This window comes from Anabrus simplex, unplaced genomic scaffold (assembly GCF_040414725.1).
Source record: "Anabrus simplex isolate iqAnaSimp1 unplaced genomic scaffold, ASM4041472v1 ctg00000124.1, whole genome shotgun sequence".
Lineage (NCBI taxonomy): Eukaryota > Metazoa > Arthropoda > Insecta > Orthoptera > Tettigoniidae > Anabrus > Anabrus simplex.
In genome coordinates this window covers 498,598-513,102 of record NW_027130073.1, presented here as the reverse complement: position 1 = coordinate 513,102, position 14,505 = coordinate 498,598, and the positions used below count along the sequence as shown (strand labels likewise).

The window sequence follows — 14,505 nt, the reverse complement described above, 5'->3', positions numbered from 1 at the left end:
TGAACTGAAGGAAAGGATACGTACAACTATGGAGGAGATCCCATGGGACATACTGGAGCAGGTGATGTAAGCTTTAGTTTGCCGCGTGGAGGGATGCGCTGAATGTGGCGGCAACTATCTGTCAGGTCTTATATTGAAAACCTAGTAAATGGTATTATGGTATGTAATGGCATATATTCCTCTTTGTTTTTAGTATGTGTTTCAATAAATCTTTCTATTTGTTTCAATGTTCTTATAATTAAAATAAAATGATATGTTTCATTCGTAAAAGAATATCATCAGATTCTATCAAATCACTTTCAAATATTTAGAAAGATATAAACATTTATATCTATTTCTGTCTAAATACTAATGAACTTGAAATCCGGATCTTACCGAAGTTGTGTTTTCTCTTTGACTCTGTAATAGATTTGAAAATGTTCTCTCTCTCGCTGGCTGTGTATTGAGAAGGTTGTGTGTAATTAGCATTTATAACGTGTAAGATTTCAGGCCCTAAGGCTGTGCTGCTCAATAGTACCGATCCAACCAAAGCGCAAAGTTTGTTATCGTCAGTCGGTTTACTTATTAATGAGCGTTGTGACCTCATTTCTTCACTTCAGTAGTAACTGCTTTCTTAACAAGATTTTTCCATCCTCAGCAGTCTTCAGCTCTTCGTAAGATATTGTGAAGAGGTAGACCGTGATCTTCTTTGCTTGGTCTAACCAACACCACCTAGATATATCCGGGTGGTGTTGGTCTAACCATCTACTTGTTCTGCTTCTTGGTCTGGTGTCTTCAATTTTGCCTTGCAGAATGGTCTTTTCTAGATTGTCTCTTTCTCTCCTCAAAATGTGTCCCAAGAACTGGAGGTAACTTTCACTAACGCGAGAAGATAAACTTTATGTGATGCTCAGCTCTTCTATAAGGAGGCATACTGTATGTTGTTCTTTCAGTCCATGGTATACGGAGCATTCTCCACCAACACCATATCTCAAAGGCATCAGTTCTTGTCACTAGCCTTCACAGTCCAGGCCTCACAACTGTACAGTAAAACAGAAACCACCAGTGATTCCACCAATTGTATTTTCACTCTTTTGAATAATGCCCGATTCTGCCAGATCTTTGTGAGTTAAACCATTGTGGCACGACCAAGGACAATCCGTCGTTTTTTTTCTTTATCAAAATTTCCCGTGTTACTGATTATGGAGCCCAGATATATACAATCATTCACCATTCTGTCATTTGGATTGGGATTTGAATTTGTCGGTTGATAACCATTAGTTTAGTCTTTTTCATGTTAATTTCTAGACCAAAATCCGAACTAATGATTTTCACTCTAGAGAGCAATTCCTCAAGTTCTTGTCCACTTCCTGCAATGAGTGTAATATCATCAGCGAAGCATAAACTGTTGATTTTCCTACCACCGATTGAAATTTCACTATCCCAGCCATCCAGTGCTCTTCTCATTACATTCTTTGTGTAGATGTTGTAGTGTTGGGGTGACAATATGCAACCTTGCCTGACTCCATTTGTCACATTGAAAAATTCTGAGCATTCACCATCCACGCTTACAGTTGCATTAAAATAACACCAGAATTGATCCTCGACAGAAAGAAGTTCAGAACTCGAGTAGATGACCACAAATTCCATGAAGAGCAGCTGAAGAACAGGCCCAAATTTGTAATATCTGAGGAGCAGAGAAAAATAAGGAGTGAATGAATGAAGAAGTTCTGGGAAGAGAAAAGAAGAAGACTGGCTAGAAAGCATTAAGTTTTACGCGGTCCACAGTTGGCCTAATTCGGAAGCAAGAAGAAGAAAGACCTTTCAATAATGACGTTAAGTGTTTTGGGACTCCACATTCATTGAGCAGTTCCTACAGCTTGTCCCACTTGACACAATCGAAGGCCTTTTTATAATCAAGAAAAGAAATGTAGGCAGGGACACAGAACTCGCGGCATTTTTCAGTCATCTGCCTCAGGTTTGTTATTGACCCTCGTGTACCTTCAAGTGCCATAAAACCAACTTGTTCAGCAGAAATCTGAGATTCATTATGTACAGCAGGACTTTGCTAGCATGTGTGATATTATTGCTATGGTGCAGTAATTAGAACAGTCCCTGACTGACCCTCTTTTGTGAAGGGGGAGGAGAATAGATGTAGTTCAGTCTTTAGGCCATTCTCCAGTTTTCCACACTTTATTACATATTGAATGTAAAGCATGGAGGCCTTCTTATCCCATTACTTTCAGTATTTCTCCAGTAATACCATCTATGCCTGTGGCTTTGTTGTTTTTCAAATGTTTGATGGAGTTCTCAATTTCACTAAATAGGATAGCAGGCTCTATGTCACATTCCATGCAATTGTTCTCTTCTCTTATGCTATTACCTTTGCAGTATAAGGTTTCACAGTTTGTTATATGTACTGACAAATGGCCTAACAGTTAGTCTTTTATTGGATTTTTAGTGGTTACAACTACTCCAACATTTCTACATTCCTAACAAACCTCTTTTAAAGATTTTAAGGTACAGCAACTTGACATTTCTCCTTTCCCAACAAACAGTTTTGAAGCATTACATCACAAGTAATGGAATACAAATATTCAGCATTTCATTGTCTGGTACTGCACATGATATCGTGCTCATTGTGTCAACATGTATGTATCTTGCATGATAAACTTATGACAGAGCAAAAATTCTCACACAGTTATTTGCCTTTGAATGTTTTCTTAATGATACTGTGATGGATGGCAATAAATTTTGGACAATGTAACTGACACATTTCAGTATGATCACGTTTACACGGCACAGAAGATTGCTTCTAATTCCAAGGAAAACTGATTCAGCTGGAGCCCTTGACGCTCTGCAAAACCTACAAAAGCACATATGAAATACGATGTAGTGGCTGCATACAAGCTGTCTGAGCGGCTGAAATGTACATTATGTCATTCATTGCTAATTGCAGTGTCCCATATTCTGTGTACAGTACATCAGGGCACTCTTTTTAACATGGAATTGTTTTCATGCTGGGGGCTTCTCTGGTATTAGTGTCATCAAATTCCTGACATCATTGCAACTAGTTTTCATCAGTGTACACTAGGTCAGTAGCATTGCCTCGCTGTGCATTTTCTTCTGAGAATAAAGGCCTGAGAAAATCTTGTATCAAGTGAACCCTGTTCTAATCCTCACTCCATAATTATAATCCTTGTACTGGCCAGAAACGAATAAAGGGTCTTGGAATAAGAGACAGGCACACTAACTGTACACCACAGGGCTGGCTAATAATAATTAGACAAGGTATAGAACTAAATGAAGCCACAGCATTAGTTGCAAATAGAGGATTGTGGTGACGTTTAGTAAATTCACAGAGGCATCTTTCATTTTCTCACAATTCATGAGCGTAGCCACTCCATTGTGGATACACTCATTTTTCTTATGTTTTGTCAGAACACTTTATCTTCCCTGTGGGTGGAGTCAAAGAATGTGTTATCTGTATCCCCGTATGTCATTACAGGCTAATAAGAGGGCAACAATCAAAAGAATAATACTTGCTCTTTTGTTTTTTAAGTCCAAAAACATATCCAGGATTCTATGCTATTCCGTTTAGCAGAAAAAGTGTGCGCTTTCATTTCTATTTCTATACTAGATGATTATTAGTTATTTATCTCCAAGTGCTATAGTTCTGTTTGTGACATAATATAATTTGGATGTTTGAGGTTTTCACTAATTAGTTAATTATTTAATGATCATCTTTCATCTCTTTTCAGGATAATACTGCTCCAGAGAAAATGCCAGGTATGTATGTAACCTTACAACTTACTCGTGTACAAAGAATACTGTAAGGGATGTAGGTCAGTCATTAGGCTATAAATGAGATGATTAATAAGAATTGGATAGACTTGTCATTTATTTTCCTTTCAAACTCATTGTAGGCTACCAGTCCATGACACACAGAAATGACTACTTATTAACATTTGTTACAATCATTATTATTTATTTATTTACATATTTTACGCCCACATTGGAGCACTGAAATCAATACATTTGAGTTAATTTCTTCTTCTTCTTCTCCCAGAACTTTTTCATCCTCTCCGACCTGGAAGCCCTTTGTGTGTCCGATATAGTATATTGTTTCCGTTCAACTGCTTTTAGTTTGAGACTTATGCTTTTGTTCTTCAGAATCCTCTTCTCTTTTCTGTCTTTGATTTGTTGCCGAGTTATACCCAATTCTTCCAAATCGTCCTGAACTTCTTTGAACCAATTATTATTGATTTTATTCTTCAAAAAGTAATCGAATAGTTGTTTCAATATCCTGGTGTCTGCTAATCTTGATATGTGACAGAAAAAGGAAATTCTTCTTTTACGCATTGTAGATATTATTGATTCACATTCACGATAGACAATGTTGTTAGGCAACAATCTCCACTGTCCATCAACTTGGTGTTTTTTATTAATAATTGTTCTAAGAATTCTTCTCTCAGTTTTCTGTAATTTGTCTGTTGTAGATTTTACATTTAATTTGAATAAAGTTTCACTAGCATAGGTTGCCTCTGGTTTAACTATGGAATTATAGTGTTTCAGCTTAGCGTTTATCGAAAGAGATTTTTTTTTATAGGTTGGCCAGGTAAGTCTTTGTGCTTGTTTAAATTTAGTTGTTCTGTGTTCTATTGCTTCTTTTTCATTTGTGTTCCATGTTATTATTTCCCCAAGATATTTGAATTTCTGAACAATTTTAATCTCTTTATTACTGTTCAGCTGAATAACTGGTAAATCAACTTTAAAAGTTGGCATCATTTCTGTTTTTTCAAATGAAATTTGTAATCCCATTTTTTTAGCTATAATTTCTAGTTGTTCAATTTGAAATTTAGCCTCTTCTATTGTATTTGCAAGTAATGCTAAATCGTCCGCAAAAGCAAGGCAGTTGAGTTTAATATTTCTACCGATCTTGATAGTTGGTTGGCATTTCTTGTTCCATTCACGCATAACCTTCTCTAATGCACAATTAAATAACAATGGTGAAAGTCCGTCTCCTTGTCGAAGTCCAGTTCTTATAGTGAATGATTCTGATAATTCACCTCTAAATTTAACTTTTGCCTTCGTATTTTTAAAAGTCATATTAATGAGGTTAACAAGTTTTTGATGTAAGCCAAATTCTTTAAGGCTTTTTAATAATGAGTCACGATGAATACTGTCGTATGCTTTTTTAAAATCTACAAACGTGATGACCAGACCCTTACTTCGAACTCTTTGGTGCTTCATTATCCATTTTAAACTAATGATTTGATCTGGACAGCTTCTACCTGGTCGAAATCCTCCCTGATATTCTCCAAGTTCTTGGTCGAGTTGTTCTTGGATTCTTGTGTATATAAGCTTGGATAAAATCTTGTATGTAATATCAAGTAAGGATATCCCCCGATAATTATTTGGATCGGAGCGATCACCTTTCTTGTGCAGCGGGTGGATTATCGCTGTATTCCATTCCTCAGGAAGCTTCTCCGTGTTCCAAATATCAATGATGTATTTATGTAGGTTTTGAATAGTCTGATCATTAGCATTCTTCCATATTTCTGCTACTATTTGATTCTCTCCTGCTGCTTTGTAGTTTTTAAGTGCATTAATTGCCGTTTTCACTTCATTGTAAACTGGTGGTATAATCTTTTGTAATGGAGTTTTATTTTTTGGGTTAGGATCAAATTCTAAATGTTCCACAGGATCCTCACAATTAAGTAACTCTTTAAAGTATTCTGTGCCATTTTACCATTTTTATTTCTTAACATAAGTGTGGGAGGGGTAAATTTAGATTGATATTGCTTGAATGTTTTGTAATAGTCTCTTGTTTTATGCTGATTGAATGTTTCTTCTATAGTGCTAAGCATTTCCTTTTGATAATTCCTTTTAATTGTCCTAATTTCTTTAGCTGTTTGTCTTCTGGCATTAATTAGTTCTTCTCGAGATTTTTCCGTTTTCCTCTGTTGATCATTTATCCATGCCTTGTGTCTTGCTTGAATTGCTTTGTCACATTCCTCGTTCCACCACGCATGTTTCTTTCTCCTTTTGATTGGGGCAATTTCTTCAGCTATGGTTTTAAGTTTGTTGATCATTGTCTCTAATTTGTCATTTAAAGGTGTTTTGGATCTCTCTAAATATATTTTATTATTTATTAAGTAACTGGGATCATAATTTCTCCTTGCTTTGAGATGATTATGTTTGTGTTTCCTTTTTGGTGTTAACTTGATTTTTATTTTTGAGATATAATGATCCGAGTCAATGTCTACCCCACGGAGGACTCTGACATTATAAATTTCTTTATGATAATCTTTATCCATGGCAACATGATCAATCTGAAACTCTCCCAATTTTACGTTAGGGCATTTCCATGTCATAAGTTTATGTGGTCGCCTCATGAATCTGGTGGTTTCCAAAACGAGTCTATGATCTGCACAAAGTTCAATTAATCTTTGGCCATTTTTGTTCGTTAATTTATGAGCTGGCCATTTTCCTACAACTGTGCGATACTTCTTTTCTCTGCCTATTTTAGCATTGAAATCTCCAAGTAAGATTTTTATATGCTCATCAGGGATCTTCGCTAATATGTAATCAAGTTCCTCCCAAAAGTTTTCAACTCCTTCTCTATCTTTATTGTTTTTGTCATTTGTTGGTGCATGGACATTTATTAAAGTATAAGTTTTATTCCCTACTTTAATTGTTAGAAGTGCCATCCTCGAAGATTTTGAAGAAAATTCTTCAATTGAGTCTATTATGCTACTATGAACAAGAAAACCTACACCAAATTGAGGGACATTCTTCATTACTCTTTCTCCTGGAGGTCCTTTGTAGAGACGATAACCTCCTGATTCAATTGGGTCCTGGTCTGTGTTCCTAAGTTCATTATATTTTAATAGTAAAGTTTAATTTCTCGATAAACTTCCATGAACACAGATGGCATTGTCCAAGGTACTCATAGTTTATTGAATTTGTCCAGTTCTAGATTTAGGTAACTCTGAATAATGGGCTGGTCTGTATAACATATATTTCATTAATAAAATCATGGTAATAAGTGTAAATATTGGAATAATGTAATTTTTCTGCTACTTGAGAAATGAGAGGAATGTTACATGGATTAGCCAAAGGAACTTGTTCAGTTATTACAATAAAGTGAACTCGTGAAGTGGTGCTGCACAATGGAGGTGAGCAGCATGTACCATTTTGACCACATACCAGCCTTCTGTTATTCTTAAAATCCCGGTACAGGAATGGAAGATGGCATTTAATAGTACTGACCGACTGTTATATTATAAAGGCAGGCATTTTACATATCTCAAGAGACCAGGTCTAATGAGTAACCTGAGAAGCCACAATGTTTGACTTGTAAAATGATGTCAAATTCTTATCATATAAATTGCAGCTAATGACTACCTATTCAGCTCCTTGTTTGATATTTATTGCTTTATGTTGCACCAACCCAGATAGGTCTTATGGCAATAATGGGAGAGGGAAGGGCTAGTAATGGAAAGGAAGAGCCAGCTCCAACATTTGCTTGGTGTGGAAATGGGAAACCACGAAAAACCATCTTCAGGGCTGCCGACAGTGGGGTGCAAACCCACTATCTCCCAAAAACAACCTCACAGCTGAGCGACCCTTACCACTTAGCTAACTCGCTCGGTGTCAGGTTAAGATCATTCTAGACACAGGAATAGGTTAAGGAGTCATCACGGTAACAGTTATTTTAATGGCAAATACAAGAGAAATCCTATCTTTCTCGCAACGAGGTTTGTTATTATTTCTACCAGTGTTCTTGCATTAACTGCCACAGAGGGCATGGTTCTGGTTATATTTAAGACAGGTTAGGTATATAGTAATTGGAAATGAAAGCTTGTGGTTTTGACAGTCGTACTTTTGTTCTTTTGTTCACAGAAATCCCACCAACCCGAAATTTGTAAGTACCATTATCTGGTCTGACTACAAACATAGATAAGCTTGTTTTAAAGAAATGGAGATATCTAGGTTGCAATTTTGCAACATGTCCAGCTCCTTGGACCAATGGACAGTACGATTGATCGACTGCCTCAATGATTTTATCCGCTATCTCGGGGCTGGATGTTGTTGTAACCACAAAGGCGCACACATGAGATGCCATCAGTGTGTACACTGTTTTATTTACAATTTATATACACATTACACACACACACACACTAATAAACTGCCGTCTGAAGCAACACACTGCTACGAAGAAGAAGAAGAAGAAGAAGAAGAAGAAGAAGAAGAAGAAGAAGAAGAAGAAGAAGAAGAAGAAGAAGAAGAAGAAGAAGAAGAAGAAGAAGAAGAAGAAGAAGAAGAAGAAGACTGCTCCATTAGCATATCGGCTGCCTCTTTATATACATTGCCTGGTCAGGCTTCTAGAAAAGTATGACACAACATGTTTCCTTGTAATTTGTAGTCTCTCCAATAACCTATTTACAATGATTGGAATTTCCTGTACTAGTACAAATCTAGTGACAAGACGTATTGTACTGGACTATTACCGTGTGTTGCACAACATTACACTGGATTTATACATCATATATACAGTTAATAATAAATAAATTATTTACTATTAATTATGTGTTCTTACATTAAATAAACTCTTATAATATACATACAGCAGACGTTTTGTAACATAACCTCACGTTTTATTACCAATAATACGACGATGATTTAAACCAAATAAAGTCCAAAAATAACTATGGAAATAATAACAATAAAAATAATAATAGTAACCAAGCTCAAAATTTTCATTATTTACCGATGGGTTAGAGAATTATTTCCACGTTATACTAGTCCATTTCACTTGCATCAATGTTTGTAATACAACACAGCATACTACCATTCTGCACAAAAGGAAGCAGCACTGAATACATTTCTCTCCTCATATCTCTCTCTCACATACACATGCACTGCCTGCTCCAGAAACTGGAGAAAAGACCATGAAGAAGTCTAGGAATAGTGGAAAACAAGAAGAGGATCATTACTGTTACATGTACTGCGGCCTTCCCTGTAATTAGTCTACCCTCTTGCACCCATACTGCACACAGTTGTGCCCTACCTCTCAGAACTTCTTGTAGTCACGATAGATTTTGTCTTTGGAGTGGTATCACTTCCTGGATTCTCAAGGTGGCACTAACAGTGTCTATTGAGCACCCAGCCGCATGGTTATAAAAGAAATGTCATTTTGCTGAGTAAGTGACCCTGCATATCTGCTCCGTCAGAACTCTGACTTGGTCCCTTCGATTTGGCAAATTAAGGTATGGCACCTCTGAAATGTAGATTCTCGTGAACTCTTCTCCTGGTTAAGGGAGATTTTTTAGTTGACGAAGCGAATACTTATTATCTGGGTCTTCACTTTCGGTTTTTAAATTGTGAAGGTGATCCTAGTGATAATTCTCAAGCTTGTGATTGGCCAGGCATTGGTATATCCATGCACTTACTGTGTGCCGCACTAATCTATTTTATTTTGTAAATGTCATAAGGAAATTCCAGCATTTACTCTTGGTATCCTCCTCACCTCTCTTTTACTGCGGCTCAGTTTTTATGTTTTCGTATTTCTGGCATTTTCTCTCTGAGTTGCAGCTTAGTTTGGGTTTAAACCCTGTTTGAATTGGTCATCTGTGCCCTAGGATTCGTTGTTCTGACCACACACCACCTCATCTGCAGGCCTTTGGGCTGTGCGGTGGTCACTTGATAGGCCATGGCCCTTCAGGGGTGTTGCACCATGGAGTTTGGTTGGATCTGGTTTGGTTTACATTTACTGGAACTTGTTCGCAGTTCACTGTTGGGAGTTACTGTGTCTTTAACCCTTGAATTTCCTTAGCAGCATGTGAATGTACCAGACTTGTAAATCTACAGAGAAAAGTGAGGTTCCAAATTGACTCCATATGCACTCTCATTTACTTCATGTTCTTTATGCACTGTTGTTATTAGCTTAGTTCCCTATTTCCTTCCAGGCAGATTTCCCCAAATTTTCTCCTGTATTATTGTTAGCTTTTATTGTTATTTATTTGTCATCACTTTTTAAAATTGTTATCTGTTTTTTGAACGAGTTGGCCCATTTAAGATTTTTTCTAGTGGTTTAACGTTGAATTAATACATCAGATGTTCCTGGCGAAGAAAGAATGGGAAAGTGATGGGATTGTGTACTTCTGTGCTGGCCGTGGTCTTAACTGAGGTACAGTCCCAGCATTTGCCTGGTGTGAAAATGGGAAACCATGTAAAATCATCTTCAGAGATGCCAACGGTGGGATTCGAACCCATCATCTCCCGAATGCAAGTTCATACGTACGCGGCCCATGTGGCACAGCCAACTCTGTCGGTAGGTTGGACATTGACGACTCCCCATTTTTCTATTGTTTGTGCGGTTGTATAAGCATTAGAATATCCTGTATTCTGACCTGTGATTCATTGGATAGCTTCTTCGCAGTGTGGTACTGATATTTTGGAACTAATATATTGGTGAGTTTGATATTGTTGCACGTTAGAGTGATTCCCGATAGTTGTTTTGATTGGCTTTTTATGACTTTGCAGTGTACGTATTGTTTGTGGAGATTTTTGAGTGATAATACATGATGTACTAATAGAGCTTCGATATTTGTTGATATTTTCTTTGCAACTGGACGTTATGTCCCATCACATGTTTATACTTTATATACTTTTATTATTTTTTGTTTATTGAGAGTGATATCATCCAACATACCTAGTTAATACTCTCTATTTTAAGTGCTCTAATAGTGTAAATATTTCCTTCTGTGAGGTGGTGGTGGTGGTGGTGATTATTGTTTTAAGAGGAAGTACAACTAGGCAACCATCCTCTATATAACACTAATCAGAGGGAAAAAATGGAAGGGATCCGACACTTCAAAAAATGAAGATGTCAGCCAAAGGAAGACAAGGGCCACGAAAGGCATGTAAATGAGACTCCCTAGCCCTCGCAAACCTAATAGCGTCGGGGCCGGAAATGAACAAGAGTTGACCAAGAGAGGTCGGATAGGATAGATGACAGTGAGGAGCCTGGCACAAGTAAGTGGAAGCAATGCCAGGACTCAGCTGAGGGCCCCGTGGTCGCCAACCCGCGCTCCAAGTTCAGAGCCTCTGGGGCCTCTTTTAGTCGCCTCTTACGACAGGCAGAAGATACCGTGGGTGTTATTCTACCGCCCCCACCCACAGGGGGTTTCCTTCTGTGATTTACTAGAAGTGTGGAAAGATCTTTGTTATTTCGTGCTGCATGGACATTTGTTCATATCACCCTTTATATTACTCCATGTTGATTTTGTTCTGTTTCAAACAAAGTCATCCTTTAATTTGAAGTCTCCTTTAGGATGACCATCATGCCACTAATGGATGGTGTAAGCTCTACAGAACTAAGCGATATGACCACTAATACAATCAATGCCAGACTTATTGAAAACATACCTAATCAGAGCAGCGCAAATGCCTGCATTGTGGAGATGAGTTAGTTGAGCGCAGAGGAGGACAGGACATTCTCTCCACTGAAGATGACAGTCCCTCTGAGAAGGAAGACTCGACTTTATACCCAGAAAAAAATGCAAATTCAGTTCTCTTACTGATTGTAATGTATTTTGTAGGAAAATTAAAGAATTTACATCCTGCCTTGCTAAAGGTGTACACATGCTTCCCGGTCTGAAGCACCCTGCAGTCATGCAGGAATGTAGTGTCTAGTCAGAAAGGTCACAGGATGTCCAGCAATCATTTGGGACCATCGAAACATGATCATGAGGTATGAATACCAAGAGACTCAGTTCTTACATTTTAATCAAAGAAGCAAAGCTGTAAGAAATGTGTTCATTGAAAACATGAGAAGTGTCACATTGATATCAATAAAATACCCAAATTTCCTTTCTGTCTACATCAAATAATCATGTGATTTGTGATTCCCTCTGTTTTTGAGTACCTGTCAGAAGAATCTGAGGATACATCAAGTAACCAAACAGCCCCTGGTCCTGACCGTGTGGTTATCCAGCTATCCAGTTGTTTCTGATTGCCCTTAGACATGCCAGAACAGTTTTAGTATTTCAAGATGGTGAACAACTATTCATTAGTTAGAAGAATTCTGGAATGGATACAGAATAGATGGCTGAGTTCACAATACGGTGGCTTCACCACATCACCAGGTTGTCTCGTTAATACCTCTATGCTGGCATCTTTCCTTTCTTCAGCCAAACACTAGAAGAACTGCCTTGTGTAAGTTGTTCTAGAAACTAGTAACGCATTTGATGGTGTTGGCCACAGTCATTTAGAAACACATTGCCTTCCTTAAACATACCTCCCAAATTGTAGAAGGAAAATGTAACCCATGAAACTAACCAGCAGAAGACAAAACCCACATTGTCCAGAGGGATGTTTTACAGACCATATTTTGAGAGAATTATCATCTTATTGAAGCTTAGAAAATTTTGTCTACTCTGCAGTGGAACGTCTCCCCATTTCACAGATGACACTGTAATTGTAGGTAAGAATGTAGATTCCACAGAGAAACTCATAGACAAAGCTATTTTGATGTTTGAAGAGATTGGATTGAAAATTAATTTAAATGAGTCTGTCTGCTTGTCCATAAATTAAGGTGCTCATCATCATCATCATCATCATCATCATCATCATCATCTTGAACCAGCTCCAGTTTGCTGGATGCAGTGAATGTGCGCTCTCCATTTACTTCTGTCCATGCTGGCACACGTTATTTACAACTTCCGTAAAAAAGAGCTATAGAGTCTTACTCTAAACTCCACTTAGACTTACACTATATGTACAATTCTGTTGGTGGGGCACATGAAGAATTCAATGCAACTGCCAACCAGGAGAATTCAAACACATTTCACCAACATTCTAGCCATTTTGTAACTATTGTAAAGAATGGCCACCTGCTGCAAAACCAGACCTTGTCCAGTTAGATCATTTCTAATCTTATCGATCCATCTCTTCCTTGGCTGACCTCTTATTCTTTTTTGTCTTCGAGTTCCTTCTCAAACCACACACTAGCTGTTCTTTGTAGGTCCATTCTTTTGAGACAACACAGTAGTACAGTGATGAATAAAAGTGGCGATAGTGTGCTGCCTTGTTGTACACCCTGCCTAATCTCAAACCATTCCGAATATCCATCCCCTATTTGGCTATGACTCTGGCAATGTTCATACAGCATTTTGACTTCATTAATTAAAGTAAATGGTATAGATCTATTCTGAAGGTATTCCCAGATATTTTTTTTCTCTGAACACTGTCGTAGGCCTTCTCAATATCTAGGAAAATAAAGAGGGCATCTTTTCCTTTTTCCCAGTGTTTCTCCATGTTCATCCTTACAGAAAATATTAGATCTATTGTTGCCCTGTTCCTTCTAAGACCATACTGGATGGTTCTCAACCCTCAGTGGACAACTGTAGAGCATTTCCCAACATCCTAGTTTCCTGTTCTGGACATATGTCAGGATATACCCACTGCTACTAGAACCAGGGGCGACAAAATACGTAATGTAGTAGAGTATTTGGAAGGGAAATTTAGTGAGTATTATGTTCCAGGGCATAATATTTCTGTAGATGAAAGTACAATGGGCTTCAAAGGACGCATCTTTTTCAAGTGTTACAATCCCCAGCAACCGACTAAGTGGGGACTGTGCATATTTGTAGCAGCAGATTCAAAGACAGCATTTGTATGCTCATTCATTCATTCCATATTATGGTGCTCACACAAAAAATCCCCCTGTGGGTGGGGGCGATAGAATAACACCCACGGTATCCCCTGCCTGTCGTAAGAGGCGACTAAAAGGGGCCCCAGGGACTCTGAACTTTGGAGCGTGGGTTGGCGACCACTGGGCCCTCAGCTGAGTCCTGGCATTGCTTCCACTTACTTGTGCCAGACTCCTCACTTTCATCTATCCTATCCGACCTCCCTTGGTCAACTCTTGTTCTTTTCCGACCCCGGCGCTGTTAGGTTTGCGAGGGCTAGGAAGTCTTTCATTTTCACGTCCTTCGTGGCCCTTGTCTTCCTCTGGCCGATACCTTCATTTTTCGAAGTGTCGGACCCCTTCCATTTTTCTCTCTGATTAGTGTTATATAGAGGATGGTTGCCTAGTTGTACTTCCTCTTAAAACAATAATCACCACAATCACCAATCACACAAAAAATGCACTAACACATCTGAATCATCCATTTACAACAAGAATTGTTCTTCAGTTATGCCAACAGATGCTTCAGAATATCAATGGTAATGATGGCTTCCACATCCACACCGATATATTCTATACCAGTTGTGATCTGGCAGAGGAACTGCTGAAATTAGGGTTTCACATAATGGGAACAGTGAATACAAACAGGAAAGGATTGCCAACTCAAATGAAATCAATGGCTTTGAAGAAGATGAAGAAGCATGATGTTGTGGCATTTAGGAAGGAGGATAAAATGGTTCCTCTTTTGTTAACGGACAAAAGGATTTTGAGTACATGGCACAACATCAGCATGCGGCAATACACACCTAAAACTAGGAAGGATGTTG

At 38.1% G+C, this 14,505-nt stretch overlaps 1 protein-coding gene across 9 annotated transcripts in view; it reads left to right on the top strand.

Moving 5' to 3' along the window:
- Positions 1-14,505, top strand: part of LOC137503444 (uncharacterized) — a 366,746-nt gene that overhangs the window by 156,458 nt on the left and 195,783 nt on the right. For 6 of the 9 annotated variants that reach the window (XR_011019125.1, XM_068231027.1, XM_068231031.1 and 3 more), the window contains 2 exons: positions 3,741-3,768; positions 7,888-7,909. Coding sequence is in view for 7 of the 9 variants with exons in the window: in XM_068231027.1 (XP_068087128.1) it covers positions 3,741-3,768; positions 7,888-7,909 (50 nt within the window). In the remaining 2 variants the exon portion in view is untranslated. The remainder of the gene's footprint in view (positions 1-3,740; positions 3,769-7,887; positions 7,910-14,505) is intronic. The other 3 variants (XR_011019124.1, XM_068231028.1, XM_068231029.1) reach the window with 1 other exon arrangement.